At 46.1% G+C, this 19,013-nt stretch overlaps 1 protein-coding gene across 1 annotated transcript in view; it reads left to right on the top strand.

The window, feature by feature from the left end:
• LOC139325840 (calmodulin-regulated spectrin-associated protein 1-like) overlaps window positions 1–19,013 on the top strand; it is a 37,010-nt gene extending 17,997 nt beyond the window's left edge. Inside the window, 11 exon segments of the mRNA XM_070955883.1 lie at window positions 2,803–2,947; window positions 4,410–4,501; window positions 6,115–6,199; window positions 7,057–7,591; window positions 7,593–9,482; window positions 11,721–11,857; window positions 12,615–12,823; window positions 12,925–13,027; window positions 14,284–14,399; window positions 14,836–14,954; window positions 16,477–19,013. Coding sequence (XP_070811984.1) covers window positions 2,803–2,947; window positions 4,410–4,501; window positions 6,115–6,199; window positions 7,057–7,591; window positions 7,593–9,482; window positions 11,721–11,857; window positions 12,615–12,823; window positions 12,925–13,027; window positions 14,284–14,399; window positions 14,836–14,954; window positions 16,477–16,779 — 3,734 coding nt within the window. The 3' untranslated portion in view covers window positions 16,780–19,013.

Genomic DNA, 19,013 nt, shown 5'->3' with positions numbered 1-19,013 from the left:
CCATAGGAAACAAAAGAGGAGCGAACAGTAAGTGTGGGTTTTTGCAGGAAACAATTCGTTTATTCCGTGACTCTGAGACTCTGTGCCAAGTTTGGCCTTGTACTGTGGTTGGAAACCATTCATGTGGCAGCTTGCCAAACGAGATAAGGTGTGTTGATAAATATTCCTTTGAAAAACTGTTTGGACAAACCTGGCTGACTGTGAATGAAAGGAATTCACAGTCGTGTAAATAAAAGAGAGGAGGAGGAGGAAGAGGACTGTGGGGGTCCTAGGTGCTCTCTGAGCTTGGTGCTTTTCTTGCAGATGTTTTATTGCCAATATTAGATATATTAATTGCCTTGAGTTGTATGAAAAAAGTGGGATAAAGATCTAAAACCTTAAGAAACAAAAATTCCCTTTCTGGCCCTTTTAATGCAGTCTGGTCTCCCAATATTCAGTGATAGCAAATACTCCCTTGTCTGAGTGCCTGAAAAAGGAAAGCGTGTATTGTTTCTACTCTTCCTCTACTTAAAGATGAAGTTCGGCCTGCCAAGAATTGCCCTTCAGAGCCTCTCCTGGCATTGCAGAAATGACCTCATGAGTGTTGGCTTGCTCTAGAGAAATTCGAGGCGATTCATAATCAACCCCGCTCGGTCATAACCGAAGCTTTTCCCAGCTTCCAAGGTGGATGGGATGACTGGCAGCTGAAACCTCCTCCATATCGGGAGGAAGACGGCTTTTACGCTCCTTAGAGAGATGCAAACTCCTCGATTCCTTTCTTTCTTTCTTTTTTCATCTTTGTTGTGGTTTTTGAAACCGCTCCTAGGGTCCCCCTGCTGGAACTCTCCTTAGAAAAATTTAGAATAGTTTTCTTTCTTTAAAAAAAACGGCAGGTTATTCGCACAGGTTGGGGGTCCCTTCATTTCAGCCTTTTGCTTCTCATCTTTTAACAATGAGGGGTCCTGGGTGCTCTCTGAGCTTGCTTGTTTTCTTGCAGATGTTTCATTACCCAACTAGGGAACATCATCAGTGCTAGTAAGGAGTGGGGTTTGCTGTCAGTTTGTATACCTCTGTCTTGCCTGTCTCTGTGAGTAGAGAGTGGTTTTAGAATTTTTTTTTTTTAATTTGATTTATATGCCGCCTTTCTCCAGAGACGGGTGGCTTACAATGCGTTAAGCAATAGCCTTCATACTTTTGTATATTTATACAAAGTTAGCTTATTACTGACTTTATTAAGGTAGGTAAATTGAGGACCGAGTTGTGAGGGCAATAAGCTGACTTTGTATAAATATACAAAAGGATGAAGGCTATTGCTTAGCACATTGTAAGCCGCCCTGAGTCTCCGGAGAAGGGCGGCATATAAATCAAATTAAAAAAAAAAAAAAATTGCCCCCACAAACTGGGTCCTCATTTTATCTATCTTAGAAAGGATGGAAGGCTGAGTCAACCTTGAGCCTGGTGAGATTCGAACTTAGAGTAATTGCAGACAGCTGGTGTTAATCGCAATGCTTTTAGTCTGCTGAGCCACCAGGCCCTTTTGATTCTTTGGTTGGGCTGTTTACTGATGGCTCTTTTGCAGTTTTTTGATTGGGGTATTGCTTACTTGATTGTTGGTCTGAAGTTAACCTTGGATTAATCTATGCTGATCTGGGTGCTGATTACTGGTGGAGAAGTGCTGGAGTCTTTTTTCTTCTCTTTTGGGCTGGTTGGTTGTTTCTTTTGCACGGTCTATAGATGTTGAGGACCCAGATTGTTGGGGGCAATATGTGGACTCTGTAAACCACTTAGAGAGGGCTGTAAAAGCATTATGAAGCAGTATATAAGTCTAAGGGATATTGCTATTGTTAATGTCTATGTATCCATTGATGGGTGATTTATCAGAGTGCCAGACTTCTAGAAATGCCCTGACATTTTTTGGACTTGGCCTGGTCTAGGATGGTCACATTTTCCCAGTTGAAACTATCAGAACTCTTTACTAGCACTGAGGATGTTACCTAGTTAGGGTCATGAAACATCTACAAGAAAACAAGCCAGCTCAGAGAGCACACAAGGACCCCTCATTTCAACCCTGAGCTCCAAATATTCTCCTTTTTCTCAGTTTCTTGGTCTTTAAGAATAGCAATAGCACTTAGACTTACATACTGCTTCACAGTGCGTTACAGCCCTCTCGAAGCAGTTTACAGAATGAGCCCCCAACAACTGCTGGCAATGGGCAGAGTTAGCCAGGAAGGAAGGAAGGGAGGAAGGAAAGAAGGGAGGGAGGACTACCAATAGCACTTAGACTTACATACTGCTTCACAGTGCTTTTACAGCCCTCTCTAAGCGGTTTACAGAGTCAGCCTCTTGCCCCCAACAATTTGGGTCGTCGTTTTACCCACTTCAGAAGGATGAGTCAACCATGAGCCTGGTGAGATTCGAACTGCCAAATTGCAGGCAACTGGCAGTCAGCAGAAGTAGCCTGCAGTACCTCACTCTAACCACTGCACCACCGTGGCTCATCTTGACAAAAAAAAGACCGATGGAGACATCCCACTCCTGGTGAAAAGAGCAAGAGGAGAAGGAGGAAATGTCTATGTGTCTATGGATGGTTGATTTGTCAGAGTGCCAGGCATCTAGAAATGCCCTGGCATTTTTGGGGACTTGGCCTGGTCTAAGATGCTCACAGTTTCCCCAGTTGAAACTATGGTTAAATCTGTTTATATGCTGTGAAATTAAATCTTAGCAGATTCTTCCAGTGTCTTTTTGTTGTTGTTGTTGTTGTTGTTGTTGTTGTTGTTGTTGAATGTTGGAGCTCCAGTTAACACTAACCCTGGTGTGTTCTAGCTAAAAGCATGCTGCATCAGAAGAGCAGCCGCCCGTCGGTACCCATTTCCAATGCCACAAAGCGGAGTTTCATGCCGAGTCCGGCGGTCCCCAGTTCAGCTGACATGCAGCCTCCGAGTCAACTCTCGCAGGAAAGTTGCAGCAGGTATTTCAAATATCCTGAAATAGTTTTTGATGGTTTCGGAAGCTAAGAACGGTAGCAAAACATGTCCTGTTAGTTCTGATCGGAGTGCTAGTCTTCAATGGAAGCTCTGCTCCTTGTCCACCTAAGACTGAGGGAAGTGTCCACGCTTCCTTCATGTGAAGTGTTAATACCACTTTATAATGCCTTCCTAAGGCCACACTTGGAATACGGCATCCAGTTTTGGTCACCATGATGTAAAAAAGATGTGGAGACTCTAGAAAGAGTGCAGAGAAGAGCAACAAAGAGGATTAGGGGACTGGAGGCTAAAACATATGAAGAACGGTTGCAGGAACTGGGTATGTCTAGTTTAATGAAAAGAAAGACTAGGGGAGACAAGATAGCAGTCTTCCAATATCTCAGGGGCTGCCCCAGAGAAGAGGGAGTCAAGCTATTCTCCAAAGCACCTGAGGGCAGGACAAGAAGCAATGGATGGAAACTAATCAAAGGAGAGAAGCAACTTAGAACTAAGGAGAAATTTCCTGACAGTGAGAACAATTAATCAGTGGAACAACTTCCCTGCAGAAGTTGTGAATGCCCCAACACTGGAAATTTATAAGAAGATGTTGAATAACCATTTGTCTGAAGTGGTGTAGGGGAAAGCGGGGTTGGACTAGAAGACCTCCAAGGTCCCTTCCAACTCTGTTATTCTATTCCTTGGCCGTGGTGTTTCACCTCCATCCTCCCATACAAATCGAAATCCTAGTCCCTAAGGGACGCTTCCGAAAAGCGTAGCAGTCAAGAGGCGAATTTAATTGAGTCGGAAACGGGTACGTCTTTGCAGAAGCAAACCCGAGATTAAAACCTAGCCAAGATCACGAAGCAGGCAAAGGGAGTTTGAAGAAGCTCCCCGTTTCAGCCATTCGGTGGGGGGGGGGGGGAAAAAAAAAGCTGTTCTCCGAATTCATTTCCCGGATTTATTCGTTACATCTTGACCCAAATAATTTTGGGCCTTTTGGGTTGTCCTGCTTTTCCTCTGGGATAATCTCATCCTGTGTTTGAACTGCTTTGCACGGTGACCTTGCCGGCCTGTTTTTTTTTTTTTTTCTTCCTGTCTCCGTCGCTTCGTCCTCCCTAGCCGAGTTTACAGTAATTAATTTTGAAGACAGAACCCCCCCCCAGAGGCCTAGATTCTTATTCACTCCTTTTTCCTTATTATTATTACTATTTTTTTTAAAAAAAGCCTTTGCTCCATTTTAAGACCATGTGCATTGTCGACTTCAGAAGAACCTCAGTGCCTGATTGTGATTTTAGGCTGACTCGCACCTGACTTTGGTAGGCGTTTTTTTTGTTTTTTGTTTTGTTTTGCTGTGATTGGCATTTTGGGAGGGGTCAATCGATAGGGGTTTCCTTTTGCCCATTCTGTTTGAAAAGAAAGCCTGTTTCAAAAAAAACCGGCTGACCCCTCTGATGTGTTTCCCAACAGTGTCAAAGGAAGTCCTGCCTTCAGCCCGTCGCACCCTTTGCTGCCTTTAAGGCAGAAGCAACAGAAGACGATACAGGGGGAAGACACCTCAGGTAACTGCCCAATCCCCCTTCTTGTGATTCATGTAGGAGCAACTTTCGAGATGGAGGGAGAGAGAGAATTGGTGTGTGAAGGTCTCATGGCTGCTGAAGGGGGAAGTAGCCGTTTTAATACTGCCCTGAGGATGGTCCTCCCTTCCCTTCCCTTCCCTTCCCTTCCCTTCCCTTCCCTTCCCTTCCCTTCCCTTTCTTTCCTTTCCTTCCCTTCCCTTCCCTTTCTTTCCTTTCCTTCCCTTTCTTTCCCTTCCCTTCCCTCTCTTTCTCCTTCCTTCCTTCCTTCCTTCCTTCCTTCCTTCCTTCCTTCCTTCCTTCCTTCCTTCCTTCTTCCCTTCCCTTCCCTTCCCTTCCCTTCCCTTCCCTTCCTTCCTTCCTATTCAAGGGCACCTCAAAATTATAGAATTATAGTTGTATGAATGAGTTAGGTTGGTAAATAGCTTTTGGGGAACAGTAGAGGACTGTTTTTGCTTTAGCAAGGAGGTTAGGAAACTACCTTTAAACTTTACCTTCCTCCTTTCCTTTCCTTTCCTTTCCTTTCCTTTCCTTTCCTTTCCTTTCCTTTCCTTTCCTTTCCTTTCCTTTCCTTTCTGCTTCTTTCTTTCTTTCTTTCTTTCTTTCTTTCTTTCTTTCTTTCTTTCTTTCTTTCTTTCTTCCCTCCCTCCCTCCCTTTTTTCTTTATTTTTTCCTTCCTCCCTCCCTCCCTCCTTTATTCCTTCCTTACTTCCTTGCTTGCTTCCTCCCTCCCTCCTTTCTTCCTCCCTCTCTGCCTCCCTCCCTCCTTGTTCAAGGGCATCTCAAAATTATATAGTTCATTAGACTTCCTCCTCCCTCCCTCCCTCCCTTCCTTCCCTCCCTCCAAATCGTTCTTCCTTCCTTCCTTCCTTCCGTCCCTCCCTCCCTCCCTCCCATCTTAATTTCATGATTCTGGGAGGTTCAAAAACTGGTGGAAAACACCATAAGAAACAAGAAAACAGTGACATTCATTTAAACTGAAATTTCAGGAAAAACAAATTCAGCAGAACTTAAAATGCAACCGCTGCATATCTCCTCCCCCACTCCCCCCTCCCCAGGTCCAGTGACAAATTATGTCTTTAAGGCCTTTAAAAAAGGGGCAGCTGGGTCTAATCCCTGAGGGGAATTGACATTTCAGAGGTCAGGTGCCATGCAAGTCCTCCTGCTTAATAAGGGTGATTGACATAATACGCCCTTATAACACCTCTACTTTTTCCAGCTGCCCCAGTTACCTTAACTGGGAGCTTCTAATGCCTTTCAAAAGGCATTAAAGTTCTAACTTCCCCCCCCCTCCAGGCCCCCCCCCGCCTTCCCCTGACCCCGGCATTGGGTCAGAAAGTGGTACGAACCTGTCGGATGAAGTTTTGCTTTATGTCCTTATGTTTTCGTGCATCTATTATTAGCTCGCTGCATTATTTTTACCTGGGCCTAATTTGAGGTTTACTAGTTTATTCAGGCTGTCCTGAGTTGCGTGTTTAGCAGGCCGCTATATAAATAGAACAAATATGGTTTGTTGTTGTTTTTTTAAAGGATTTAAATATCAGCAAGCGTGTTTGTTAAAAACATTGCGTGATCTGTTGGTCCTTTTTTTATTTTAGACCAACGGCATCGGTCTAATTCCTTGACTCGGGCAGACGGGCAGCCTCGGGATTCAATCCTTGCATGGCCAGAGAAGAAGCAAAGGTAACCACTTGCTAGCTGCTTTGTGGATCAAGCCCGTTTAAAATAGGATAGCCCGCCTTGAAGTTGAACCAAATAATCAGTGACAGATTTCAAATCCCCGAGCTCTCCTTCTTAAAGGCAGCAAACTTCAGTGGCTCTCTGTAAACCTGTAAGGCTTTAAAAACAAAAACAAAAAAAGCTAAAAGTATATTTTTATTAGGCCAGACTTGGTCAACTCTGATATAGTGTTATTTTCCGTTTAATTTGTGCTCTGTTCGATAAAATAGTTTTGTCTTTTTTTAATATTGTAAGCTGGGTGGCCAGTAGAAAGGAAGGAAGGAAGGAAGGAAGGAAGGAAGGAAGGAAGGAAGGAAGGAAGGAAGGAAGGAAGGAAGGGAGAGGGAGGGAGGGAGGGAGGGAGGGAGGGAGGGAGAGAGGGATAGAGAGACATAAAGAGATAGAAAGAGAGAGAGAGACATAGATGGATGATAGATGATAAAGATGGATGGATGGATAGATCTATAGAGAGATAGATATGCATAAAGAGATAGAAAGATAGCGATAGAGAGATAGATAGATAGGGATGGAAGACAGACAGACAGATTATAGATACTGTAGATAGATAATGATATAGAGATAGATAGATGCAATATATATATATATATATGCAAAAAATTAAAATCCTTAAGGATTTTTAGAAGATTTTAAGCTGGGATTTTAACCAGAATTTTAAACATTTTAACCAATTTATTTACAATGACGCGGGAAAACACCCGAGATTTTAATTTTTTGCATATGCACACCCGCGAAAACTTAAGAAGACATATATATATATTCTCCTGTCCCCAAAGCATGCTTCTAATAGTTGTCTCTTTTAGGCCCCTTTCACAACCCGCACCGTTTGGTCTTCACCACACGGCGAGCAGCGACGCGGACCCCAGCTCCGGCGATAGCATCAGTCTGGCCAGGTCCATCAGCAAAGACAGCCTGGCATCCAACATCGTCAACATCACCCCGAAACAGCAGCTCCACTCCGCCCCCGTGAAAAACAGCGGGAAAAGCTTGCTGAACAACGTGGAGATGGAAGACGACGAGGAAGAACTGATTGCCATCATTCGCCCCGGTACCACCCTGAACCACGGCGGCCTGGAACTTCAGTGCGCTCTGCCGGCTCGTTCCCCTGGCTTTGTCGGTACCGCCTGGACTCCGAAATCCCCGAGCGAAGCTACGGACAATAAGCCGGAGAGCTTTTTCCTGGAGCCGCTAATGCCTGCCATTTTACGGCCAGCCAAGGAGAAGCAGGTCACCAATAAGGAGGACGAATGCGGAGAAGGAAAAGCAAGAGGTTACGCGCCCAAGAGATCGAGCGAGGGGCACGCGGCTTTGGCCCATAAAAAAAACCAACGGCGGTCACGGTGATCACAGCCTTAACAGGACTTTTAACTTGGGTTCTAGTTCTGAACTAACCGTGATCGCGGGCCCCAGTTTGGCAGAGCCAGTTGTCCATCACTCGGACGTCAGGATGGAACCCTTTTGCCCCCAAGCAAGCAGCAGTTTAGAGACATCCTCTCAAGAGCAGCCGTTCGCGGGCTTCTTCCTGCATGCCGCCAAAGCGGAGGAGGAGGCCGTGTCCAGCAGCAGCACCAACCTCAGTTATCTGAAAAGCCCCACTTCCCACCGGGCGGAGACCTCATGGACCATGGTCAGGCAGGATTCCGACTCGTCCATCCTAGACATGGAAGAAGCCGACCAAGACTTGGCGGCCGAGGAGCACCCCCTGATTGCCAAGTACATCGGAGAGGAAGAATCCGCCAAGCTTCAGGAAGACATGAAAGTCAAGGAGCACGAAGACAAAGATGACGCCAGCGGGCGATCCAGCCCATGCCTGAGCACCATTTCCCAGGTGAGCAGCGTCTCCATGACCAGCGGGAGTGCCCGGATGACCAGCTTTGCGGAGAGGAAGCTCCAAAGGCTGAACAGTTACGAAACCAAATCCAGCACGAGCAGCTCGCAGAAAACCACCCCAGATGGATCCGAGTGTTGTCCGGCTCCGCTCACCACCTGGAAACAGAGGCGGGAACAGAGTCCCACCAGACAGAGCAAAGACAATGTGAACCTCTTGGCGTCCGAGCTGGTCCAGCTCCACATGCAGCTGGAGGAGAAGCGGAGAGCCATAGAAGCTCAGAAGAAGAAGGTGGAGGCCCTTTCCGCCAGGCAGAGGCTAAAACTCGGCAAGGCGGCCTTCTTGCACGTGGTGAAGAAAGGGAAAGGGTCGGAGATCTCGCCGTCCCTGAAGCCGGAACACTTCACCAAGGAGTTCTCCGGGCACAACGGGGAAGGCCTGGAGGAGGACGCTTTGAATTCCAAAACGGCGGAGGTGTTCCTTACGAAAGAGGAGGTGGTGGCAGGTGAAGACGAAAGTCCCAAAGAGAAGGTTCAGGAAACGGTCGGCTTCGTGGAGGAGAGCATTTCCAGAGAGCCCACCATCCACGAAATCGAGAAGAGCAAGAGGGTCTCGGCGGCTCTGCTGGAAGAGAGCATCGACTCCGCCGACCTCAATGAATGTGACCTTTCCATCGAAAAACTGAACGAGACCATCAGCACCCTTCAGCAGGCCATCCTGAAGATCTCTCAGCAGCAGGAGCTTCTCATGAAGGCCCCAACCCTGTCCTCGAGTCGTGGAGGCTCTCAGGACCAAAAGATCAAAGCCCCCGTCCACTTTGTGGAGCCCCTCTCCCCTCCCGGCCCCAATCTCCGCAAGCCACCCCGGCTCGGTCAAGGACGGAGTCCCCGTTCAGGAAGGCCATCTGAACTCAAAGTGGCCAAGGACCGTCCCCATACCACGCCTCGCATCAAGACCCCGACGCCCAGCGTGGACACCTTGCCCCACTTGAGACAGTTCCCACTCAACAATTCACCCAAGGTGCCAGTCGAAACGGCTCTTGAAAACATCCTGGGCCCAGGTAGCGCTTCGCAAGAGAAGCTTTCCTTTGAGAGTTACCGGCTCTGCGACGACAATCAGAGAGGGGCCTTTGTTTTGTCCTCTTCCAGGGACACCAACATCCTCTCAGAAGCCATCAAGGATGAGAACAGCAACGTGGAGGACTTCCATCACCTGGCTTGTTTTGATGTCTCAGGCCAGGAGAACGTCTCCGTCGAAGAGCCTTCTAAGAGCAAAGGCAGCCTCATCGAAGTGGACCTCTCGGATTTAAAAGTCCGCGACGAAGAAGTGGAAAGCCAGGGCAACTCTTCGGATTTAATCAATGAAATGGAGCAGAAATCAGGCGTTGGGTTCTTCTTCAAGGTAAGGGCCGCCAAGATCTAAAAAACTATTTGGAATCATTCTGGTTCCCAGACCTGCCTCTTATATTTAGAATAGGAATAGAATAGAATAAGAGTTGGAATGGACCTTGGAGGTCTTCTAGTCCAACCCCCTGCTTAGGCAGGAAACCCTACACCACTTCAGACAAATGGTTATCCAACCTCTTCTTAAAAACTTCCAGTGTTGCAGCATTTACACCTTCTGGAGGCAAGTTGTTCCAATGATTAATTGTTCTCACTGTCAGGAAATTCCTCCTTAGTTGTAAGTTGCTTCTCTCCTTGATGAGTTTCCACCCATTGCTTCTTGTCCTGCCTTCAGGTGCTTTGGAGAATAGCTTGACTCCCTCTTCTTTGGGGCAGCCCCTGAGATATTGGAACACTGCTACCATATCTCCCCTAGTCCTTTTCTTCATTAAACTAGACATACCCAGTTCCTGCAATTTGGAGACAGGTGTGCAAGGGGCGGATTATTTTTATATCATTGTTTCATTGGTGCGTTTGGTTTTTTTTGGGGGGGAAATGTTTTGGGAGTGAAGTGGCAACCTGCGTGTTTGTGTTTTGGGGAAATGGTTTCGGAATGAAGTTGTAACTTTTCTGTCAACCCACAATCGATCACACAGGGGTGTCAGTGGACAGTTTTGCTTAGTTTGTGTCTACGTAATGTTGCAGTCAAAAGTGTTTTCATTAGGAGGATGCCATTTAAAGGAAAAGGGGGTTAATTTGACCACGGTCTTAACTTGTTTCTCTTTCTGAAAATCATAAGAGCTGAAGAAACTTCTCGGATCTTGTTCTTCCAAGAAAAACAAGAAAGCCCATTTTTGCCTCTTGATAAAAAGCACCTTCGGGACATAAAATGGTAGATTTGAAGCGTTCTCTAATCTGGATTTTAATTCTCGCAATTTCCCAGCCATCCTTGTCATGGCAGAGAACTCTGGAAGTTGAAGGCCACAAGTTGGGGACTTGCAGCTGGAAGAAGGCTGGGCTAAATTGACTTATCATTTTGGGTGCAATAATTAAAGGGAAATAGGGAAGGCTTTTTGCTAAGGTGTTGATGCAATCAGTGGGGGCTCTAGTTGGTTTATTACATGTATGTATATGTATGTATATTTGTATGTAGGTCTTTGGTTATTCGGGTTTTCTCCCGCGTAAAATTGGAAGTGTCGTGGCCAAGACACTTCCAATTTTACGCGGGAGAAAACCCAAATAACCTACAATTATGTGTATATATATATATATATATATACATATCGTGTTTCCCCAAAAATAAGACCCTGTCTTATATTTTTTTGGATCCTGAAATAAGCACTTGGACTTATTGCCATGTGCTCAAAAGCCTGATTGGGCTTATTATCAGGGGATGTCTTATTTTGGAGGAAACAGGGCATATAATATATACATATATGTATATGTATACACACACACATGTCTGTGTGTTTGTGTGTGCTGGTTTTTTTCCCCCTCAACAGAGATCAAAATTGCAAAACTAGGAATTTCCAGGTGCAGGAGAGATCTGCTTAGTGCAGGGGTCAGCAATCTGTGGCTCTTTGGGCCCTCTGCTGTGGCTCCCTGTCAGGTGATCCCACCACTAGCTGGCCCCGCCCCTCGCCTTCCCCTCCCAGTCACTCCTCGCCTGACCTGAGAAGGTAAGGGCGACAGTGGGGGATGGAGAAGCAGCCAGGGCAGAGACAGAGAGATACAGAGAGAGAGGGAGGAGAGACACATGTCAAAAGGATTGTGTGGTTCCCGGTGTTTTTTAACAACTGGTTCTCTGCCCTAATGATTGGCTGGGTAGGCGTGGCTGGGAGGTGTGTGTCATGCAACTAGTGAAAGTGAGTGACGTCAAATTGGCCACGCCCACCCAGGTTTTGTGGTTCCCGGTGTTTTCTTTTCTGTGGGAAATGGGTCCAAATGGCTCTTTGAGTATTTAAGGTTGCAGACCCCTACCTTAGTGGAACCTCTGGTTGTCAAAGACCAAACTAATAAATGCCGTATTGTTTAGTTTAAAAACTTTCAGATTCTGAGAGTAATATAAAAGATTCCGAAAGGCATATCAGGATCTTGGGAAGATCTACCAGCTAGCCCAGGGTTTAGCTACTGAACTTTATTGTAAACCGATGAAATGACAATTGTACGGTTAGGAAAGCCACCGTCGGTGTATTTTCTCCGTATCGATGCAGGCAATATTTGGACATTCCTTTTTTTTCCCTTTTTCTATTCCTAGGATGAACAGAAAGCCGAAGATGAGCTGGCGAAGAAACGTGCCGCTTTTCTCTTAAAACAGCAGCGCAAGGCCGAAGAGACCCGACTTCGAAAACAGCAGCTGGAGGCAGAAGTTGAACAAAAGAGGGACGAAGCTCGGTAAATCTCTCTCCCCCCCACCCTCCAACAATAAGGAAGAATAAAGATGTAGGACAGGGGTGTCAAACTCGATTTCATCGAGGGCCACATCAGGGTTGTGTTTGACCTCGGGGAGGCCGGGATGGGGGGGGCGTGGCCAGGGTGGGTGTGACCAGCATGACGTCACTCATGTCGGGGGCGTCTGTGGTAGCCCGAGTGCTCTGCCACGAAAATGGGCTCCTGGGCCCCGTTTTTGGCTGCAACGGCCTCCTGTAGCCCCTCTGCCAGTGAAAACGGACCTGGCAGCCTCCCCCCCTCCTCCTTCCCCCCTCCCCCACGAGAACCGTTTTCACTGGCAGAGGGTTGCAGGAGGCCATCGTGGCTGAAAACGGAGCCTGAGACGGCCGCACGGTGTGAAGGAAGTGCCTTCTAATGGCTTCCCTTATATAGGCAGCTTCTGACCCAGCTTCTTAAAGTGGCAGTAACCCTGCTGCCTCATTCCATTGCATCAGCTTCCGGTTGCCTCTGCTCACAACCTTTCATCAGCTTACAGCTATTAACTCTTCATACCCTGACAGTTTTCTCTGGCAGAGCCACCGTGGGCTGGTCCTTTGCTTGTTTCCAGAGTGGCCTTGTGGGCCAGATCTAAGCACCCTGCAGGCCAGATCCGGGCCCCGGGCCTTGAGTTTGACACCCCTGATATAGGAGCTGGTTGGCGACTTTCCCATTTCCTTTGCCCTTCTTTGAGAGTCTGGAATCCCTCCTTAATTTTTTGTAGGCGAAAAGCTGAAGAAGACCGTCTGCGGAAGGAAGAGGAGAAAGCCCGCCGGGAGCTCATCAAACAAGAGTATTTGCGGCGAAAGCAGCAGCAGATTTTGGAAGAACAGGGCTTGGGTAAACCCAGACCCAAAGCGAAAAAGCCGCGGCCAAAATCAGTCCATCGGGAGGAATCTAACAGCGATTCGGGGACCAAGTATTCCTCTACCCGTAAGGCACAGCCCCCACCTTTGAACTTTGAGTTGATCTGGTGACGCTCTGAATTGTTTCTATGTGTTGACAATGTCTCCCGCCTTTGCTCTTTTGGTCAGCTGATAACCTGAGCAGTGCCCAGTCGGGATCGAGTTTGTCCTTGGCATCTGCAGCAACAACTGAGCCGGAGAGCATCCATTCGGGAGGCACGCCTTCCCAAAGGTAAGCGCACCTGTAAAGAGAAAGTTTGGGCCTTTGGGAATAAAAGGAGGATGTTTCCTTCCTGCCTTGTTTGACCACGAAGCAAGAATTTCAGCTGGTCAGTCACGGCCTTTCGTCTGGAACTACATCTCCCTTTAGAAATATATTTGCAAAACAACCATCGGGAAACGAATGAACCATCTGCTAACTTATCTGTAGAAAGATTGTTCTGACCTAGGCTTCCCAAGAACATGAAGCAAACTCCTTGTCCCAACAAAAACCCCTTTTTATTAAGTTACTGTGAATTCTTCTCATTCACATCCAGCAAAGTTTCTCAAGGGTGAATTTAGAATCACAGACCTTATCTGGCTTGGAGAGCTGCCAGGCCGATATCTTCAAAACTTGGCAAGGAGTCACGAACCAATTAAGCGAACTAATTGTCTCCTGCAAACTCCACTCTCCCTTTGCTCCTCTTTTATTCCCTCTGGGAGGGGCCATTCATCGTCCACGTCTGGCCTTACTCCCAAGTCGACCCTTGTTCTTTAGCTGTTCCCTTCGTCTGGCAACTCTGCGCATGCAAACACTGGGAATAGGCTCCAGCTGTTCATCTGCCTCACTGATGTCCGACTCTGAAGGCAGCTGACAACTGTCAGACGGCCCCCTCTCTGCCTCTGACGCAGAGCCCTCCTCAGAGCCTTCCCCAGACTCCAGGACTGGCCCATGTTCCTCCCCAACCTTCTCAGTGTCCGAATCTGCTGCCAGCTCTGCTGGCCGCTGGCAGGCCACAACAAAGATATCCTAGGTGGAATTATTTTCCAGCTGCTCCCCACAAAAAATATAGACTAGAATGTGACTCTTATCTCATTTTGTTTTCCTTTTTGGAAACGAAGGCCAGAGATAATTCATATTAAAATATATGGGAGGGTGGGTGGGTTCCATGCTGTTCTCAGACTTTGGTTGTTTTCTTTCAGACCTTTCATTACCCAACTAGGTAACATCATCAGTGCTAGTGAGTGTGGCTTGTTTCCTGTTAATATACAGTAGCTCTGAGCTTGGTTGTTTTCTTGCAGGCAATTTGTTATCCAGCTAAGTAGCACTGATGATGTTACCTAGTTGGGTCATGAAATGTCTTCCAAGAAAACAACCAATCTCAGAGAGCATCAAGGGTCCCCCCCCTTTTTTTTTCATTCCTGAGCTACAAATTATTCTGCTTCATTGATACTCATTCATATTCTGCTTCAAATACACGGATCGTGGGATTGTGTTTCCTCTGGCAGAGTGGAGTCCATGGAATCCTTGCCCATTTTGAGCAGGAACCCAAGCCGAAACATGGAGCGAGATTGGGAGAACACTTCGACCGCCTCTTCGATTGCCTCAGTGGCCGAATATACAGGTGAGGGGATGGATCTTAGCAGTTTCTATACAGCCTCCCAATTTTATCCTTTACCCAAAGGGAAACACCATTGCTGAGCAGGAGATCTCAAGTTGGCCACCTCTTTTGAAACAAAACGGCAGGGTGGGCAAGTGGATGGAGCTGTTAAAAGGTTGATTTGATGCAGTGAAAGTTTTACCTGCTTAAAAAACCATCCAATCATGAGCCGTGGTGTGGCACAATGGTTAGAATGCAGTCCTGCAGGTTAATTTTGCTGCCTGCAGTTCGGCAGTTCAATCCTGACTGGCTCAAGGTTGACTCAGCCTTCCATCTTTCCGAGGTGGGTAAAATGAGGACCCAGATTGTTGGGGCAAGGGGCTGACTCCGTAAACCGCTTAGGAGCGGGTGTAAAGCACCATGAAGTCTAAGTCTAAGTGCTGTTGCTATCTCTTTCCAGGCCCAAAGCTCTTTAAGGAGCCCAGCAGCAAGTCAAACAAGTCCATCATCCACAATGCCATCTCCCACTGCTGTCTTGCTGGAAAAGTGAACGAGCCTCATAAGAATTCCATCTTGGAGGTTAGTCTTTCTCAGGGGTTTGGGAATCAGTTGGTCATCTGTAATGTCATCTATAAACAAACAAACAAACAAACAAATAAACTAACTAACTAACTAACTAACTAACTAACTAACTAACCAACTAACTAACTGGTCATTTGTTAAAGGAGACAGATTGGTTCCCAGTTTTCTTGGGGTGGGTGGGAAGTGCCAAATGTTTCCCCAAGCTTCTACACAGGGTGCATGAACCGAAACAATAGGGCTGTCAGGGTTCCAATGGATGCCCTAATTAAATCATGAGCCTCGAGCCAAGCTTCAAAAGAAATCCAGTTATTTATTAGGAGCTCCATGTTGGCAGTTACCCAAATAAAGCCAACTCTGACCCCATGTAATTTACAGCCCTAATCATGACCCTCTTTCCCCCCTCCCCTCAGGGTGTGTCATCAATCACATTCCCCAACAGAGCAAGGATTGTAGAGATCACTCCCCTCCGGCCGCTGTGGGTAACCCTGGGAGACAGCCTTGAGAAAGATATGTCCGGAATGTGCTCCTGTCTATGGCAGCCGTGTTGCTTCATCGGTTTCCCATCCCCCTTGCCTATGGCCACTCGAGAGAAGGCCAGGGATGCTTTGCGAGTTGACAAGGTGTTATGGCTTAGTGTAATATTTTCCAGTTTTTCCAGTTGTGCTGGAATTCAACAAATCAGAGTTAAATACATAAGTAGCGTCTGTGGGGCTCTGTCCAGATGAAAATTGTCCCAGTGCAGGGCTGCACTTTGGAAGCTTAGCTCTAAGCTCCTGGCCCACCTTTTAGGTCTGTATGCTGACCTGAATACCAATAGCAGAGAATATTTGTACCTTAAGATTGAACTGCATAGTCCTTGGGGCTCTCTTGAGTTTGATTGGTTGCTTGCAGACGTTTCATTACACATCTAGGTAACATCATCAGTGCTAGGAGGGAATGGGGTTTGCGAAGTGGAGGAGGGGAAAGACTGTGGCCTCCTTGGTGCTCTCTGAGCTTGGTGGTTTTGTTGCAGACGTTTCATTACTCATCTAGGTAACATCAGCATTGCTAGAAGGGTGTGTGGAGAGAAGGAGAAGGGGGAGGAACAGGACTGTGGGATCCTTGGTGCTCGCTGAACTCAATTTTTTTCTTGCAGACCTCTCATGACCCAACTAGGTAACATCATCAGTGTTAGCAGAGTGAGGTGTGCAGAGAGGAGGAGAACTGTGGGGTCCTTGATACTCTCTGAGCTCGGTTTTTTTCTTGCAGACCTCTCATGATCCAACTAGGTAACATCATCAGTGTTAGCAGAGTGAGGTGTGCGGAGAGGAGGAGAACTGTGGGGTCCTTGATACTCTCTGAGCTCGGTTTTTTTCTTGCAGACCTCTCATGACCCAACTAAGTAGCCTCATCAGTGCTAGAAGGCAGTGAGGTTTGCTCCCTTCGTTACCGACCCAACCAAAAGCCCCCCCCCCGCCCCCCCATTCCTTGAACCCTTAGCTTTTCCTGGCCCACAAATATCTTCTCCTTCTGCCCGCAGGAGCTTGAAAAGAGTGAAGCCAACCACTACATCATCTTATTCCGCGACGCCGGCTGCCAGTTCAGAGCACTTTACTGCTACTATCCCGACAACGAAGAAATCTACAAGCTGACCGGAACGGGCCCAAAGAGCATCACCAAGAAAATGATCGACAAGCTGTACAAATACAGTTCGGACAGGAAGCAGTTTAACCTGATCCCGGCCAAAACCATGTCCGTCAGCGTAGACGCGCTGACGATTCACAACCACTTGTGGCAATCCAAGCGACCCGCCGTGCCAAAGAAGACCCAGAATCGCAAATGACACTAAAAAAAAAAAAAACACTAAAAAAAAAAAAAACCGGGGCTAGATTTCATCGCTGAGGGTTATCCAACGAGTGGAACCATAAACCATGTTTTTTTATTTTAAAAAAAAAAAAAGAAAGGAAAAGAAAAGCAGCTTCTTAAACACGGATGCAAGGATAGTATGATGTTTCCTCTCTTTTTTTGGGACGCAGCTGGTTTGCCGGTTTGGTTCGGTTCGGTGCGGATGCTTAGACTGCTGCTACACCCATCGCTGACTTCTTGCGGCTTTTCACGAGAGACCAGACCCGAAGCTGGGGATTTACTGGTGTGGTTTTTTTTTTCTTTTTTAAACTTGAAGCTCTTCATTGGTACCAGTTGGGGTCCCTCTTTTTTTTCCTTCCTTCCTTCTTTCCGATTTAATACTCCTGCAAAAAAAAGAAAAGAAAAAAAGGAAGCTGTCTCATAGTTGGCAAAGCTGCAGTTTTGGAAGGGAAAGAAAAACTTGAATAACGGAGACTGGATGATCCCCCCCCTCCGCGCGCCCCCCCCCACCAGGAAAAAACTCACTTGTTCCTTCTGCATTCCTTAAAAGGATCTCACACCCACTGCATTTTTACTGCCAATGTCATTTCTGGGATGGGTGGGAAGGGGAAGCCCAGCCTACCTTGTTGCCCACTCCTCGGCTCAGTTTACCTACAGTATCCCATTTCTCGATCGTACGCACTGACAGAGATGTCAAATCGGTCTCTTTTTAAAAAATAAAATAAAAAACGGAGACAGAGGACATATGCAAAACAAAAAAATAAAAATTGTGACTGCTTGCGAACTTTTTCGGGGCAAAACAATCATGAAGAAACGAGAGAGGTGCTACTGGCTTGGATTAGCTCGTTTGAAACTTGACATGGCAAAAAAACAAAAAAAAAACCTTGGATTTTCTGATTCGTCTCCTCGTCTTCTCCCTCGCCCTTCTGTTTTGTTTCTTTGTTGGACGAGACCCTAGGAATAGCGGAACGTTTGTTTTTTTTCACTCCGAGCACGTTAACACTCCGTCGAATGGTGCACTCCAGTTATTCACCGATGCTTTTTTAAAAATAATAATAATCATGTTAAAAATCAAGCCCTGCTACTTTTTTGTCCTGTCCTGTGTGTCTGTTCTTTGCTGGATGAACAGCATGCTCTTAATGAGGGAGTGTGTTCCTGTTTTTTTTTTTTTTCCTTTCTCCCCCTTTTTAAGTTTTTCCGCGGGAGCCCTTTTTAATTGGGGGGGGACACAGACGCAATGAGACAACGACGTATACAAAAAGCCAACCGATTTTCCCCCTTACGATGGGGCAAGTTTTTAAAACAAATCTTGTGTTTGGTCTGAAAGCTCAAAAATGGAGTTTTTTGTTTAGTTTGGGTTTTTTTTCCCCCTCCCTTCCCCTTTCATCTTGAAATATTAAACCTTTGCGTTGAAACCTTTAAACCTGTCTGTGCTTTCAAAACCCAAACCAATCTTTTTTCACAATTGGGAATAAATGATGCAGGAAGCTTTGATGAGGATGATGTGTTTTAAAATGTGTCTTCCCTTCCCTTGAAAGGGACGGTAAAAAAAAATTCCGTAGCCTTCAACCCAAACCTTTCTTTTTCAGACTTTACTGCTTGGAAATAAATATATATATATGTGTGTGTTTGTACACACACACACAATATATATATATATATTCTGACAAAGGTTTTAGTTTGCACATGTTTACTTCTACTTGAAATGTTACTTGAAAAACTTTTTGAGTCATGCAGAGACGCTCTTTCTGACACTAGAGACGAACGAAAGAGATGGAAACACACACTCGTCAGTGGTTATTTATGAACCTAGAAAAATAATAATAGTAATAATAATAGGGCAAAACGACTTTTGTATAGAGCGAGGCGAGAAACTATGTTCTTAACACTAAGCTAGAAATGCTTAGGGGGGGAGAGAGAAAATCAGGATGGTCTTCCGTTTGTCGGCCATTCCTTCCCTCGGTTCGTTCATTTTAAATAGATTGTAAATTTTGTTTGATAGTCGATTTATCTTGTAAATAAGGCTTCGTTTCTTAAACTATTCAGAGGATTCAATGTGGTTGTGAGCGAATTTTTTTTTTTTTTTTGGTTACATGCTTTTCATGCTTTGATTTTTTTTTTTTTCTCACTGTTTGATATACGACATATTTATTTTATGGAAGCACTGAAAATAAAGGTCATCATCCGATTTTGGTTATTCCATGCATTTTA

The sequence above is a fragment of the Pituophis catenifer genome, unplaced genomic scaffold (genome assembly GCF_029215685.1).
Source record: "Pituophis catenifer annectens isolate HBS135680 unplaced genomic scaffold, rPitCat1.0.hap2 SCAF_17, whole genome shotgun sequence".
NCBI classification, from domain to species: domain Eukaryota; kingdom Metazoa; phylum Chordata; class Lepidosauria; order Squamata; family Colubridae; genus Pituophis; species Pituophis catenifer.
This window is presented reverse-complemented; position numbering and strand designations above follow the sequence as displayed.